Here is a 15350-nt window from a genome sequence, read left to right as displayed (position 1 = left end):
GTCATAACTAAATGCAAAATCTGGAGGCCTGCATCAACAAACAATCCATCCAAGCAAAGCCAATCCATTTTTTGGTCTCTCTTGCTGTTCCAAACGACGATCAGAAAGATGGTTCAACTGCAGCGCGATTCGAAATACAGAGACTCGGTTAACAGTTTCCGATTGGTCATGAAGTTCAGGGGCTGCGTGATGTATAAGTCCGAAAGAAAAGATCTCGAGTTCAGGAGAATAGTGAATGGTTATTTACTATTAATTACTATCACTCATATGGTTTCTGATTAAACTTTGAATTCTTCTCTAAATCCATATATTTCGCCCCACTGAGCGGTAAAATACTCCACTTTCGATCTGCCGCCTGCTATTTCCGTCGCATTCTCATCATATTGGCGTGTTTCGGTTTCACTGACGCACTTGCAAAAACAAAGCAACAGGAAAAAAAAGAAACTTCCGAATTTCAACCAAAAAACATGCGACCAAAAGGCAAAAATTCGGGGAATTAAAAGACTTGCAGCTTAGATGATTAAGAGATTAGACTTAATTAGTTATTTTGATACGTGTACAGGAACAAACAACAAACAAACAAACAAAAAAAGAACAACTGAAGACCACGGACTGTATACAGAAATCATAGCTCTAAAGCAGTTTTTTTGGCTTGCTTGCCCATGGATACTCTTTTCAAGCAGGTTTTTTGATGTGAAAAGTCCCTCGAAGTCGGAAAATCATATGCTATAGGTAAGCAACGATTCACCGATGAAGAGAGGAGGCCTGAGAGATAGATAAATGAATTTCGGAGGGAGAAAGGAGGGAACATATATCGACGGTGTAAGTCGGCAATCCCATAACTCGGTTTGCGACGTCGCAGACTTTCTGTCATACTTTACTTTTTTCACGGAAAATTATACTCAACGGCAGAATTCTTTAAAACTGCCGTGATTTTTCTTTTTTGTGCGAAGAAAACTCTGCAAAAACTTCAAGGAATAATGTCAATTTGTTCTCCCTTAAAAAATGACAAAGAGGCGGAGATTTTCAGACACCGCAAACGAGATATGTGATTGCGGACTTACGCCGTCGATACACTTTAAGGCGTATCAAAACCAGGGGCTAGTTGAATTGAATACATACTGCGTGGGATGCGAAACTGATACTTGTTATTAGCTGGCTTTTGATAATTAATATTTATGGCAATATGTGGCAGTAAGACCAAGCGAGACAATAATTTTTGGATCAAAATTAATCTTAACTCAAAGTTATTACTGATGTGATGACCGATCACTTTATGGTTGCGTTTCCACCATCGAAAGGAAGCTCAAAACGAGTGTAACATGAGTCGGCAAATACAAAGCACTAACTATATAGCACATCACTTTTGTATTGTGTCCTCTGCATTGTAGGTAGATTAAATTATATGGGGTTGCAGTCAAACAAAATTCATTTCTCAAAATTCAATTCGCTATTTTCAGTAAAAAAAAAGCATGCACCTCTCTTCCTTTGAGCTGCACCACTCAACAATTGCAACAACCGATTTTGATTCACTCCCGAACTCAATTCTAGTCGAATTGCAATGTTGTGTAAGTTACCGTACTGTAATCAACAATTTTTTTGAGTTCCACGCTTTATCGGCTCCTCCTTACGTTTAAACTAAAGGCCTTAATGATGCTAATCGATGCCTTTGTCAGTCCTCTCACTGGCCAGCGATGCAACGTGGAGTAACTGGTGAGCCCCTTGGAAAGTCTCTGGTATGCAGGGGAGCCTTAATCATTGAAAATAAGCTAAGCAAAAGATCTAATCTTACCAACTTGCACGGTAAACTGGACCGCGAGTCGAGTTTAACTGAAACGCACCAAGTCACAATTCGGAAGAAAAAAATAGGTTGGAGATATTTTTGGATTGAACTGGTCCTACATTTTCTCTCGTCAAAAATTCAGAGTCAAGCACTATTTTGAACGTAAATATAGTCTTTAAACTTATCCATATTACAGAATCTCACGAAAGTGCAAAACTTCAAACCTCCTTTTCTCGGTTCAAACTTGATAGATCACGGTCCAACTGATCAAAGTAGTTGTAACATTCATCGGTAATCCTCAAGTTGCAAATAAGTGTTGTTCGTACAAAAAAACGTTGAAAAAAGGGCACTCCGTATCTTTATAAGCCTCGCCCAGTCGGAAAACCAACTACTACGTAATGCTGAGTAAAAAAGGTTTAGCCACATTTCGCTTCGAGCTCTGGTGATGTTCATGTATAGTACAGAAATGTAGATACCCTCTTTAGGTCTCTGACAGATATCCTGTTTCTGACAGTTCGGGACCATCACCTTTGAGTGTCAGAGTGGCAGCGGAGTGTTTACAGCGAGATGAGCGAGCGTGTGACACATAAAATGAGAAACTTATGAGCTGCGTGAATGCCATTGCACAATCAAAGGCTCAACGTGTTTCATCGTTGGCAAACGCGACGGGATTTGCATGACTGAGAAAACACGGCTCTTGCTCGGAACGAATGTCCGGGACCATATAAGGCCGTAAAAAGGGAAATCGTTCGTCTTATTGGGCGACGGGAAACTCGGTGGAAATGGGTTTGCCGCGAGAAAAACTGATCTCGGACGAACTGTGCAACCGGCGCACGGTGGTCCGAGCAACGAACCGATCCGAACAAAAATACAGATGGTGAGAAAATGCGGATCATAAGTGGACGTATTTATGCTAAAAGGAACTATGATACACGGAAACCCTTTCAAATAGTTCCTTTTAGCATAAATACGTCCAAACAATTTAGAGCAACGACGACGCGAAGCGGGTATCAGAAATTTGATGGGTAACGAATTGATCAATGATGTAATATTATTGGCGCTCGTTCACATTGAGCCCTTCCATAGGCCTTTCAGGGTTCCATCATTCATCCCTTAAAAATCAGTTTTTAATCGGTTACTGAGAGGCGTTCTGGAGAAATTCTTTCGTTTATGGGTCCGATGAAGTATCGTACCGCGGGGACGATTGGAAGATTCACCCCAAAAAGAATCAAATTTTAAACGTTTCGAAGTCCTTTCAAGCCCCTCCAGAGCCTAAAGGGAGGGGGTCCGTCTTTGAAAATCAGGGTACCGTTTACAATTTTGAAATTATTTCATGAAAATCAGAAAGTACGGAAATTTTTTACTAGGTAATCTGATTCTAGAGAACCAAAAGCAGTCCACCCCTGTCCGAAAGATTGACTTTCGCAAATCGGAACTATAGATCGACTTTCGCAACTAGGATTCCTTAGAATCGACACCCATTTAAACGCAATTTTTTCCAGGTCTACGTCAATTTAGTGACCACGCAATTTATCGAAGGGGCAGGGGGCTCTATTCTTTAACTTCAGAGGCGAATATTTCTGGGATTTAACAACAAATAATTTTATTTTGTAGCAAAAGCAATTGAAATATCAGCGTTAAAATACGCACTTCATGCACGACTCTTCTTGCTAAGACATTGGAAAGTAAGAAAAGTCACGTGATCGTATAGTAAAAAACGTCGTGAAATCAACGTCATTATGCTTTAACCGATTAAAAATATGGCTGTCTTCGTGAAAATTAATCCACCTGTACGGATTTAAAACTTTTTTTTTTTTTTTTTTTTTTTTTTTTATGCAGCAGGTGAATAAGTTCAGTTGAAATTGCTTTCACAAGATATGCAAAAGTTTTCGTGAAATCTATTCAGCAGAAAATTTATGCTGGAAAACAGCAAAATGTAACCTAAGACTGCACACTCATAGGGAGCGTTCATCCCCCCTCCCCTCCCCTTTCATGATGTCAATTCATAGAAAATTAGACAACAACTAGAAAGGATACGACATGCAACAATAAGGATACATGCTTCCTCGTAAAAATTTCACGTGAAGCAGTAAAGAAAAATCAACAACTTTCCAATTCAATTCATAAGTGCGAGAATAAAGCTTTTCCCGTGCACATCAATTTCTCAATTTGGACTTTCTGTCGTAAAAAAATCGAACTCCAATCAAACCGAGCTTTGAACTGAACTCAGTGTATTATGAGATGAATTCTCCGCGTGTTGAATTTTTTTCTCACAATAGTTCACAGGCTGCGTGAATAGAAAAGGAGGGAAAACTTCATTAAACTTAACAATGTTTACTTTCTGACCGGATGCTAGACTAATTCCAACGGTAGACTCGACTTAAGTAGCTTTAAGTTTGTTCGCGAACGAAAGGGTTGAACTGGCTGATTCAAATTTTCAATTAGAAGGTAATTTAGGAAGTTGTATTATATATCGTCAACGTGTTACGCGTGAAACTTTACTAAGGAACCAGGAAGGGACGTTATTCAAGGATATCATAAAGGAGAGTTAAAATTTGCTTGAAGAGGGAAAGGCGGGGGTAATCAAATTTCAAAAAATTCTCTGAAATTGATCAAAACTACTCTAAACAAGATCAACTCTCATACGCAATTCAAAAGCGCGCGGCAACGTGTTTTGTAGAGGTGTGATTCTTGCTCTGTCCACTGTTTCATTCTCACCAAAACTCAAAGATCGAACAAGACCTATAGATACATACATAAAAGCCGCTTTTACAGCGCTCTTTGGCGCTCTGCGGCACCTGGTCGCCAAAGTCCCGACAATCAAACAAGACTTAAAAACCAAAACTAGATCAAAGGCAGTTTACCTGTGATGACGAGCATTTGCCTCCTGCCGAACGGGTGAGAAAAACCACAACACTGCAAAGATCCCGCACTTAACCGCACTCGGAACCACGCACTTAACCACAATCGCGAACTGCGGAGGACCGCGGTCGAACGGGGCCTGGAACAGGAGAAACAACAGGGAGAATTAAGATCAGTGATAAGCGAAATCAGTGATAAGCAGAATATGTCACTATCACGATGGCCGAGATTCGCGGGGGATTCGCACTGGGATCGCGAATTCGGGGGAATCTGCGACCTAAGCGAAGCACATGGGATGGGTAGAGAATGGACACTGAGGTTGAAGAGCGGATGCCGATGACGGAGACGAAAACGGCGGGCTGCGGACGGCCAGGCGTAGGCGATGTGTTCAAGGGCTTCTGCTTCAAGTCGGAGCCAGCTTAAGTCTTCTGCCTGCCTACATTCACGGCCGAGACTGCCGCAACTCCCGGCCTATTGAGCTCCAAGTTTATCACATAAGACCCAATGACTCACTGTGCGCTGGGCGCGTGGCTACACAACCACAGATTGAAAATCCGTTGAGTTAAAGTGGATTTTCAACTTAGAGGCAATGCATTCTAGGTAAAATCGATGTAAAATTGAGGCACTGGATGCGAAAAGGGCACTTCTCGATTGCGGTGTTTCAGAATCAAAGCTGCTAATAGGACGTATTTCTATCAAACGAAACTATGTGCATTAAGACATCAGCCCTGAGACCCATGAGAATATATGCATTACAGGGCTCACGTCACAATGCACATAGTTCCGTTTGATAGAAAGACGTCCAATTAATCCCTTGGAGAGGAATTTGATGGGTATTTTTTCCAGAATTCTCTCCATAGGAAATTGTAGAATCATAAGGAATATTCAGTAAAATTTTTAGTGAAATGGATGCATTCACTTTCCTTACAATCAGGCCCGCCACATCCCATCTCGGGCCCTGGTACCAGTTTTAAGGTCCGGGCCCCAAGCACGGAGAGGGGGGGGGTCCGAGGGGCATCCCCCCAGAAATTTAATAATTTATAGGACTAATCGGACGCATTTTGAAGCTTCCATATAGAATTTTTCCATCAATTTCTGCGGAATAATTATGTTTTTTTTTCCTACTTTCAGCACAAAATACTTGCGAATTGTTGCATTCAAAACATCTGGAAAATTTTTATTTTTCTTTTGGGAGGGGGGGGGGGGCTTATGATACTATTTTCAGTTCTAAGAGGGCCAGGCCCCCCTGGACTCCCCCTTCGTTTGTCTATGGCAAGGGAGTTGAGCCATGAGCCATTGAAGTCGAGGATGCCCAGACTGGAGACTCTTAGCATCTGACGACGGAAGAAAATGAAACGCAGTTACTAAAAATATCCCTCTGTACTAAAAATCTTGAAAATAGATAAAAATTTTCCAAGAGGTATACTTTTTTGAAAATTTAAGAAGAATTCTACAGTGCCCCAGCGTGTTTCTGAAAATCTATTCACCTTTTGCGAAATTTTTAGGGTAAATGTTTCACTTTTACTTATGAAACAAGGGTTGCATGTGTATTCGTAGTGGTATTTCACGAGTAACACGGGCCCCTCCGGGCCCGGGCACCGTACCGGGGACCCAGTATCCCCCCCCTTGTAGCGGGCCTGCCTTCAAGCACGCTGGGCTTGTCGATTTCCTTTGACATTTTTGCAGTCATGAATGCATAGCTGAAGTGCGCTCCAGTTAGAATTGTATTTAGCAAATGGGTGGTTTTTCTAAGAGGAATAAAAATAAACGAGTGGTACGGAATATAACAAAAGAATATGAACTATGCAAAACGATAATCCGGGTATCGGAACTTGGCTACTTTGAAAACGCCTTCAAATGCGGTGTGATACCTCACGCATTCCGGAGAGTTCAAATAGTTGTATCATTGCGCCTTAGAAATGCGACGGAAGAATACAATTACAATAGCTTTCATGCACGCTGGCCTTTTCGATTTCCGTTAATATTTTTGCAGTCATGAATGCGCTTAAGTGCGCTTCAGCTAGAATTGTATTTAGCAAATGGGTGGTTTTTATAGGAGGATTATAATTAAACAAGTGGTTAGAAATGGAACTAAAATAATATGAACTATGCAAAACGATTATTCCGATAACGGAACTTGGCTGTTTTGAAAACGCCTTCAAATGCGGCGTGATACCTTACGCATTCCGGAGAGTTCAAATAGTTGTATCATTGCGCCGTAAGAATGTGACGGAAGATTTAAATGGAAATAGCCTCCATGCACGCTGGGCGTGTCATTTAAAATGTGAATGGACGCAAAACCCGACGGATGCACCCGAAAGAAAGCGTATGTTTCTCTCTAATTGGAACGTTAGACATCGCTTTTATGCTTTATTTTTAATAAATGTTTTTAAAAAGCTACACTCACTTTTTCTAAAAATTTTCGTGAGCTTATCTAAATGATCTCAAATATGAGTATCAAAAAATTTGAAGCGATATTTTCGTTCGTTCTATTTTCTTTTAATGTGACCAAAAAAAATTAAACATCAATTCGAGTTTCTGAATCGTTACAATGAGGATACATATTTTCCCTTTAATTATGGTAAAAACTGGAGCAGAAAGTCAAGAATGACGACATGCAGTCCTACACCTACAGTCTTGTAGGCGCTAATACGCGGTTCACGCCAATTGACCGACTGCGCTGCGTTTGGCGCAATGCGAGAAGTATTCATGCAGTCTTGTAGGCGCTAATATGGGCTTGACACCGACCGCACTGTTTGGCGCAATGCGTGAAGTATTTCTAAAGTCTTGCAGGCGCTAATATACATTTAACGCCGGCCGTACTATGTTCGGCGCTATTATGTATCGAATAATAGAGCTTAAAAGGCCCATGTTGTGTTGCGACGCCGTTATGAGCATTCCAACGTTGCCTCGTTTCTCCCGATTGAATATTTTTCCCGAGACAAGTTAGGAAAGTTCTTTACACCCACGACCATTATTCAATAATTCTCTTCATTTATCATCAGAAGGTAAGGCATCGATGACTTGTCAACAAACTAATCTAAACTAGCGTCAACATAAAAATGCGTTTATTTTCCAACTGTTTCCTGTTTTGCCACACTTCTACCTCAAATTAACTTCATTTTAAATTCGCGCATTCCTGTTGCAGGTGTTAAGGCTTCTACTTATTCGCGCAGTCCTTGTGCCTTTTTCGCGTGATCCTAATATATTTTCTTAGACTTTCGCGCAATCCTGGATTACCGGATTGTGAAACCAGCGCAAATAACGTTGATGTTAGTTTTGGTCAGTATTCCATTCAGTGCTCATGAGCAATATAACCACAGAGAGGCATTGATCAGCGCACTGAGAACAGTCTCAGAACAGCTCCATCAACACTGATCGAGATTGACATCAGTTTCACTTGCATTGGTTTTAGTCTTTTTTCAGCTTATCTTTAGTGGTATGAACAGGATAACAACATTGCAATAATAATTAATTACTTAAGCATTGCAAATACAGTACCTACATACATTCACCGAAGTATGCGTTTCAATGTAAGATATCCTACAGACCTACTTGCAAAATGCCTCCTCGATCGTCTATTAGAAAGCAACTGATGTGCCTGCACCTAAATACGACGTTATCAAGCAATCGGAGGGTGTATACCATACTCTGTAATCGACGTTGATTTATCAGATCGTCACTGCGGCTTACTTTTAAAATGATCTGGAGAGTGTAATGTGATATTTCCATGATTCTACAGTCGGTTCCTTTTCGATGCTTCCAGCATCATGTCAAAAGTTATTTACTCCACAGCGATATTTGTCCTTGCATTGGCTGAAGCTTCGGTAAGTCGAAACAACTAGTGATCGTAGACTAAATTTCGCAATGAGGATGTGAGATGGAATAAAGCTAAGATTTTGCAACTTCTTCGTGTACAAATAAATTAATTGAAATCAGATCAATAAATGTTTAATTGGTAATTTTCTCGATGAAGGATTTTTTTTTCTTTCGTCAACATAAAAACTTTTCAAATTCTCAGGTTATTACTGTAGGTAAGAGAAAAGAAGTTTCAAAACCTTTTGCTAGAACATCTTTAAGTATTGCAAATACGGTACAAGTAATTGCTGCCTGAAAGACGTCCTATTGACAGTCAATAATCAGCATACCTGAGTACCTGAGCGAGTGCAGCAAAAATATAGAAATTACTTTGCAATGCAATGCAATATAATTGCAATTTTTTATACCATGAAATTGCAATATGTTTGTATCATTTGGTCAATAAATGCCGATTTTAATCGATTAGGTAATAAAATGTGTTCCATATGGAGAAAAGGTAGTTAGGCGATTTGTAATGAAAAAAAAAAAATAAACTTAGTTAAATTTTATCGCAACGAGAAGAGCCCCTTCAATTAGCGAATAGACGACATACACAACACTTCAATACAATAAGGTGGTGCAATGGCACTGGTTCACACCATAATATAGAGGGGGAAATAAAGGCAAAAAGTTCAACTTTAGTCTAAAATTTTGAGCCCTATTGAGAATCAGTGCAAAACTTGGGGGAGGGGGTGTGCGTGTTCAGCTCAGGCAGCAACTTTCTTCTCATATTCCAATACGATAGCGCTACTTGGGTGCCTAGCAGTCTTTCTAAAATCAAGAATATTTCACAGGTGACTTCAGATTTCGATCAAGCTCTTGCAGAATTTCGGAAATTAAAAGAAGCCGGAGCCAGCCAGTTGAGGGTCCTGATGGAAAACACCGACTTACGCAAGTGTAACACCACAGATAATTTTCTATCGCTCTTGAATGAGGGGTATTCAATCTATGGAAAACTGCAGGCAAGCTTTGATGCGGGTCAACAAATATTCAATTCTACCCATGGAGAGCCCACTCCACAACAAGTCAAAGAAGTAAGAAAAACCAGGATGTTGTCGTCGTACTTTACTATTTCTCGATTTTTAATTTTCTCCCGAGTAGCAAAGTGCAGTGAAAATATTGAAATAGGTAAAATTTCGATTTTTTTATTACCGTAAAATTGAAATTTCTTCACATTATTTTAGTCAATAAATTGAAACTTCCAAATCTTTAAACGATCAATAAGATGAGCTCCGTGTATCAGAGAGATAGACAATTTGCAATGCAAAGAGACATTGCATCTTATTTCAATTTAATTTTATTGCAATAATCAGTAAGAGGTGCTCCTTCAGTTAGTAGATAGGCAACATACACAACACTCCGATACAGTTATAATAATTTTAATCTGTGCTACCTAGGCTATGGATATTTCGTCGCTCCGGTTATGTATAGGCGTAAGTATACACTCGGCAATGTCAAAACTTGACTGAACACTTGTTTACACTTGCACTTGAAATATTTTTAATCATTGAAATATAATTGTATGAGGCAAATTTTTGTCAATTCGGCGAAGTATTGGGCACCGCCAAGGCATATTTTTCCGGAAGAACTCCTCACTGATTTTTTTTTTTTTTTTTTTTCGTTTCAGGCAGCAATAGCGTTCCTGCGGAGCAACTTGTTTGGTAGCAACATTCAAAGGTTGAATCAAATTTTCTCAACGGCTAATAAGGACTTAGCTTCCCTTCCTCGGGCTGCACAAGATAAAGTCTTGTCAGTCGCAAACGCGTTCAGTGGCACCGCAAAGAAATTGAATACGTTAGTGACTCTTTTCAAGACCGAAGCGGAGAGTGACACGACAAATATGTAATCAGTTACTGGCATTAGATCTGTAAGCTGAAAAACTCAAAATGTGACGTTCTTCATTTGTCAACTTTCCGAAAGGACGCGCGGCCGTTCGGGTCCAGCGCTACCATTCGCAAACGGTTTGATTGATTCCTTGATCCTTGCAAAAATTGACATCGCACGAGAAACGCCTTCATTGAGCAAAGATACTCCCTAGCGTTGCCGCGGAGGCCGAATAGTTGCATCATTTAAAACCCGATCAACTTCGTAGGAGCATATGGAATAGCGAGAAATACGGCGCTTCACGTGGTGTTCTGATGAAAATTGAAATCGCACGAGAAACGCCTTCTTTGAGCAAAGATACTCCCTAGCGTTACAGCGGAGGCCGAATAGTTGCATCATTTAAAACCCGATCAACTTTGTAGGAGCACGTAGAATAGCGAGAAATACCTACGGTGCTTCACGTAGTGTTCTGATGAAAATTGACATCGCACGAGAAACGCCTTCATTGAGCAAAGATACTTCCTAGCGTGGCCGCGGGGGCCGAATCGTTGCATCTTTTAAAAACCCATGCAATCAACAGTGTAGCAGAGGAATTTATAGTCAGTAATGCGGTTGCGTTTTTTTTAAAACACAACGCCCGACGACATTTGTTTCCTTCCTGAAAGCTGCTAGTGATAAAAATTAAATTACTCAAAGAAGTGCTGTTGAGAGGACATCTAATTTTTTGACAATCCCTAGCAGTTGGTATATCATTCAGTTGAAGAATTAAAAAAATGAACTTTAGTGATTATTGATCAAATAAAAGTTAAAAAAAAAAAAAAAAAAAAAAAAAAAAACAACGCTTCAAAAATTGTCTGAGGCTTGTAAAAATATGAATTTTGTTTCTTTTAAATACTTTGCGCGCAAGGTAGGTAGTATGTAAATTCAAGAAGTGTATGATGGTGAGCCTTTGAAAAATGAATGTATTCGATTTGAGGATGGTAAGGTGGAAAATAATTTCTTGAAACTAACAATCATGTACCTATTAACTACCTGGTGTGATAGCTAGCAATCAATGAGGTGGAAAAATAACTAAAAAATATACTAGGAAGATAATTTATGCTTTATTCAAATTCTGAAGAGAATAAAAAAATCACAGCTAAATCTGAGCGATGATTTGAAAGGCAACTCTGGCTGTAACTTTGCATACTTTAAACAGGAATGTAATGTTAACACTTGAAAATTTGTCTAAAAAATGTTTAAAAAACCTATACTTAAAAAACCCCTATGACTAGATTTTAAGGATTCCAAAAAAACCGAACAGGAAGAGACCAATTAAGAAATAGTGACAGTATGAATTACAGTTCATGGAAAAATATAAAAATCAAGCATGAGAGCACAAATTATTGTAAGAAATAAACCCTGACCCAAATTAGTACATTCTACAGGCTTATTTAATTTAAGGCCTATTTCGACTTGATTTTTGATTTCTTTGATTCTATATCCAGAATTTTTGTTTTGTAAATAGAACAAAACAGGAGACCAACATTGACAAAGTATGTACTAACACAGACTAGACAAAAATCTTTTAAGATAAAAATCAAAATGCAAGCAAAGTAAACAGAAGAAATGTTGGAAACAACAGCTAAGATGATTAAAAGTTTGCTCACAATTTTGAAGTTCAGGTAACCTGAAAAAGACAAAAAATTGCAGCATTAATAATGCTGTTATTTTCACATCTAAGAAAGCACAAGAACATGATGATTTGAACATTTAGGAAAGCACAAGAGCATGATGAAGAGAGGAGAAAATTGAGGGAGATTAAGGGAAGACCATTGAAATTACTGTTAGGACGTGAATACAAAAATGAGGTGATAAGAGGACGAATGAGAGAGTGGCATAAAATATTACAACACAAAATGAAACATATCGATGCTGAAACTACCAGACCACACATCTCGTTTGCGGTGTTTAAAAATCTCCACTCACATTATATTTTTTTGAAGGAAACCAAACCGATATCATTCCTTGAAATTTTCACACAGTTTACTCTGTACGAAGAGGAAAACTCACTGAAGTTTTCAAGAACTGACGTTGAGTAGTTTCCCATTTAAAAGATTGAGTATGACAAGAGGTCTACAATGTCGCAAACTGAGATACGTGGTCTGGTACTTTCACCTTCTCTATGGATCGCACATGTATTACAAAGAGCAAAGCATCTACTGGTTGCATTATAGGTATCATGCCAGAATTATGTTACGATTTTGAGAGGTGCAAAGTTTAAATTAATCCTTCATTTTCAAATTCTTTGACTTCTCTCTAGCCTTTATTCCTTTTCTCTGACTCCAAAAATGCTGAATACCGAATTTCTAACAAAACTTTTATTTCTACATGTATCATATGATCAAAGCAGAGCTCCCTAAGTGGCATCAAGTGGGGTCATGTGACACTTAATGACCCTTAAAGAGTGTTGGCCCCACAATCTTTGAAGGTCTTGTCGCCCCACATGACGCCACTTTCATAGGGCTGTCCTCTTTTGATTATGCTGCCTTTGGTAAACTTTGGACAAAATTCCCACTTCTAGAGATACAAAATATGGGAAAAGGAAGTTAGATGCTGTATGCGCTATCTTGAATAGCATCAGCTGAAGTTGCTGAGTCACTGAACTACTGCCAAAATTCCCTGACTTTCCCTGACTTTTTAGGTCACTATAAAATTTCCTGATTTACCAGGTTTTTCAGACTACCAAAAATCCTGAAGGTTGTTGATTATGATTAGGTTCCTACTTAAATTAAAGTATCTAGTGGACAAAGAAGAAAATTGAGAACTTACTCAATAGGAAAAATGTGCTGTAGAAAATTATTCCAAACAAACTATTTGGTTGATTGAGCATGGAGTCTTTTGAAAATATTCCAAAGCCAGTGCTGAAACTGAAAAGGCAAGAATACAAAACATGTTTAAAATTGTGCGATCAGTTGGCACACACTGCAATCTAGGCATTACTGTAAGATGATTACCGAGGTAAGTGGGTAGGTAGATGGTTGTGGAGGGTCCCTAAGTAGTATCTTTTTAAATTAGTGAAAATGGTGCATTCTTTAGTGAACATGAAGATCCACATTACACTTAGGTACTTCTCAATTTTAGAGGAAGCTCAACGGAAATTGAACATTTTTGGAATTGATACAATTAGCAATTAGTGTCTGATAAAAAAATTTTTTCATCTGCTATTACGACTTTTTCTTCTAAGGCCTTGTCCAAACAAGCGCAGCTAGGACAAATTAGTTCCCCGAACCGGAGGTTCCAGGAACAAGCTACTTATGGGTAAGTTATAACAACTTCCTAGAATAAGTTCGCCCGAAATTCCTCGAATAGGTAGTGCTCATTAGGACAAGGCCTTTGAATGTCAAACACATCAAGGAGAACTAGGGCAAATTTTACTGAAGATGACTACCATTACTACTGAATAAAACTTGACTTGTAGCAGGTTCATCAGTAAAAAACGTTTATCGAACCTCAATTCCTCAATTGTAGGGGGAAAATTGGCTTTCTCATCAGCCATATCCTTACGCCATCACCTGCTTATTGATTGGAACATTATCTTCCTGACATTCAATAATATTCCCTTTTAGAGCAGACTCATCGTATGTTGAGACAAATGTCAATCTCTGATTACCTCCGAATCAGCACCTCTCAACAGGTTGGTACATGCAGTCAGATGGCACCACTGATGAGTGGTGACCTAAACAATACTTGACTTCTATCTCAACGTGCGATGAGTCCGCTCTGCTACCTACAGCTTTGAAAATTAAATTAGATAAATAAAATAGAGGGTATTTTCTGCAGAATAGAGAATCGCAACTTCTGATCCCTGCGCGATGGCCTATTTCTTCTTAACATGGTCTTTAGTCTACTAGCAGCTAAAAACATATCAACAAACTTGTTTACCCAACATTTGTAAAAGTTTTCAAACTATACTGAAGGATTTGCAAGTTTTGTGATACAATAACTTACCGATACCTACACTTGCTTGCTATTACATATCTTTTTCATCCGGATTGCATGTTGATTCCAAGTCAATAGAATACAGGAAAAATGAATGAATGTTTTAATTTTTGACTACCTGCAGACCAAAGGCCTTGTTGACAAAAGACAATTTGTTAGATAAAGACCTGGTGTGGACATTGAAGAGGGGCAATACCATGGTGAGCTTTGCCTACAGACAGCAGCTCCTTGCTGGGATCAGACGTTGCGATTCTCTTTCTACATGAAAACGCCCCTTTCATACTATAATTTAATTGTTTAGATTGTAGCCATGGAGTGGTTTCATGTGCCATGGAAGCTGAATTCTATCAAATAGATATTGACATGAGCAGCAATTTAGAAAGGAGAGAGGGATTTGTGAATATAACTGGCGATACTGAGCTGTTCGGCAAAGAAAACTAATCACCAATATTTCTGCACAGGCTTCTGATATATAAAACTGGCAAAGAGAGGATCGATTTTCCATTTTCAAATACAACATACAACCGCAAAATTTTATGAAATAACTAAGACTCGATAAAAAACTATAAAATACTAACCTTGAATTGAGAACATTGGAGCAGCTCATGTGTTCACTGACATCGCAGAGAGCGACATAGTTTGGATTGTGTTTCTTTGATACTTCAACGTAGAGAGCATATATTGACAATGATATACCGATGAAACATAGTATACGGATACCATTGTTCCAACCTTTAGTACTGACAGGCATGGTGATATAAAAGGTACAAGAACACCTAAACACAACCACTTGTTGCTCAAATTCACACGACACTTTTTCTCATCAGATAACACCCAGTGTGTTGTTTCCAACTTGGATAAGCGATTACTTTGATATACAGAATCACGTTTGATCTGAGGGATCGAAAGCGTTTATCCTAGTTCACTGATCAATTATTAGTAGGTAAAGAGAAAGGAAATTCATGAGGGGAACACGGAATTCACGGAATCACAAATCTGTTGACGATTTTTTAGGTTAAAGTTCTTATCAAAACAATAATTT

At 38.9% G+C, this 15350-nt stretch overlaps 3 protein-coding genes across 5 annotated transcripts in view; 1 reads left to right on the top strand and 2 right to left on the bottom strand.

Moving 5' to 3' along the window:
- chas (chascon) overlaps positions 1-4784 on the bottom strand; it is a 188704-nt gene extending 183920 nt beyond the window's left edge. Inside the window, exon 1 of the mRNA XM_019057278.2 lies at positions 4648-4784. The gene's annotated coding sequence lies outside the window, so the exon portion shown is untranslated. The remainder of the gene's footprint in view (positions 1-4647) is intronic.
- A 3302-nt stretch (positions 4785-8086) lies between these two features.
- LOC109041106 (uncharacterized) lies at positions 8087-11744 on the top strand. 3 transcript variants are annotated; one of them, XM_072298157.1, is made up of 3 exons: positions 8087-8472; positions 9298-9631; positions 10131-11744. In XM_072298157.1, exons 1-3 carry the CDS (start codon positions 8416-8418, stop codon positions 10166-10168), a joined length of 429 nt encoding a protein of 142 aa, XP_072154258.1. In that variant the 5' UTR covers positions 8087-8415; the 3' UTR covers positions 10169-11744. The 3 variants fall into 3 exon arrangements, 2 of the variants coding, with proteins under 2 accessions (XP_072154258.1, XP_018912828.2); XR_011899527.1 differs by having other exon boundaries at positions 8315-8472; positions 9298-9398; positions 10135-11744; XM_019057283.2 differs by having other exon boundaries at positions 8315-8472; positions 9298-9537.
- Positions 11409-15320, bottom strand: Vkor (Vitamin-K epoxide reductase). The gene is made up of 3 exons (XM_019057285.2): positions 14887-15320; positions 13139-13236; positions 11409-11996 (listed from the first exon to the last, which is right to left on the bottom strand). The coding sequence occupies exons 1-3, from the start codon at positions 15057-15059 to the stop codon at positions 11773-11775; spliced, it is 495 nt and encodes a 164-aa protein (XP_018912830.2). The 5' UTR covers positions 15060-15320; the 3' UTR covers positions 11409-11772.
- Between the last annotated feature and the right edge of the window lie 30 nt (positions 15321-15350).

This window comes from Bemisia tabaci, chromosome 1 (genome assembly GCF_918797505.1).
Source record: "Bemisia tabaci chromosome 1, PGI_BMITA_v3".
Classification (NCBI taxonomy): domain Eukaryota; kingdom Metazoa; phylum Arthropoda; class Insecta; order Hemiptera; family Aleyrodidae; genus Bemisia; species Bemisia tabaci.
Note: the sequence above shows the minus strand (reverse complement) of the source record. Positions and strands in the feature narration are given on the sequence as shown.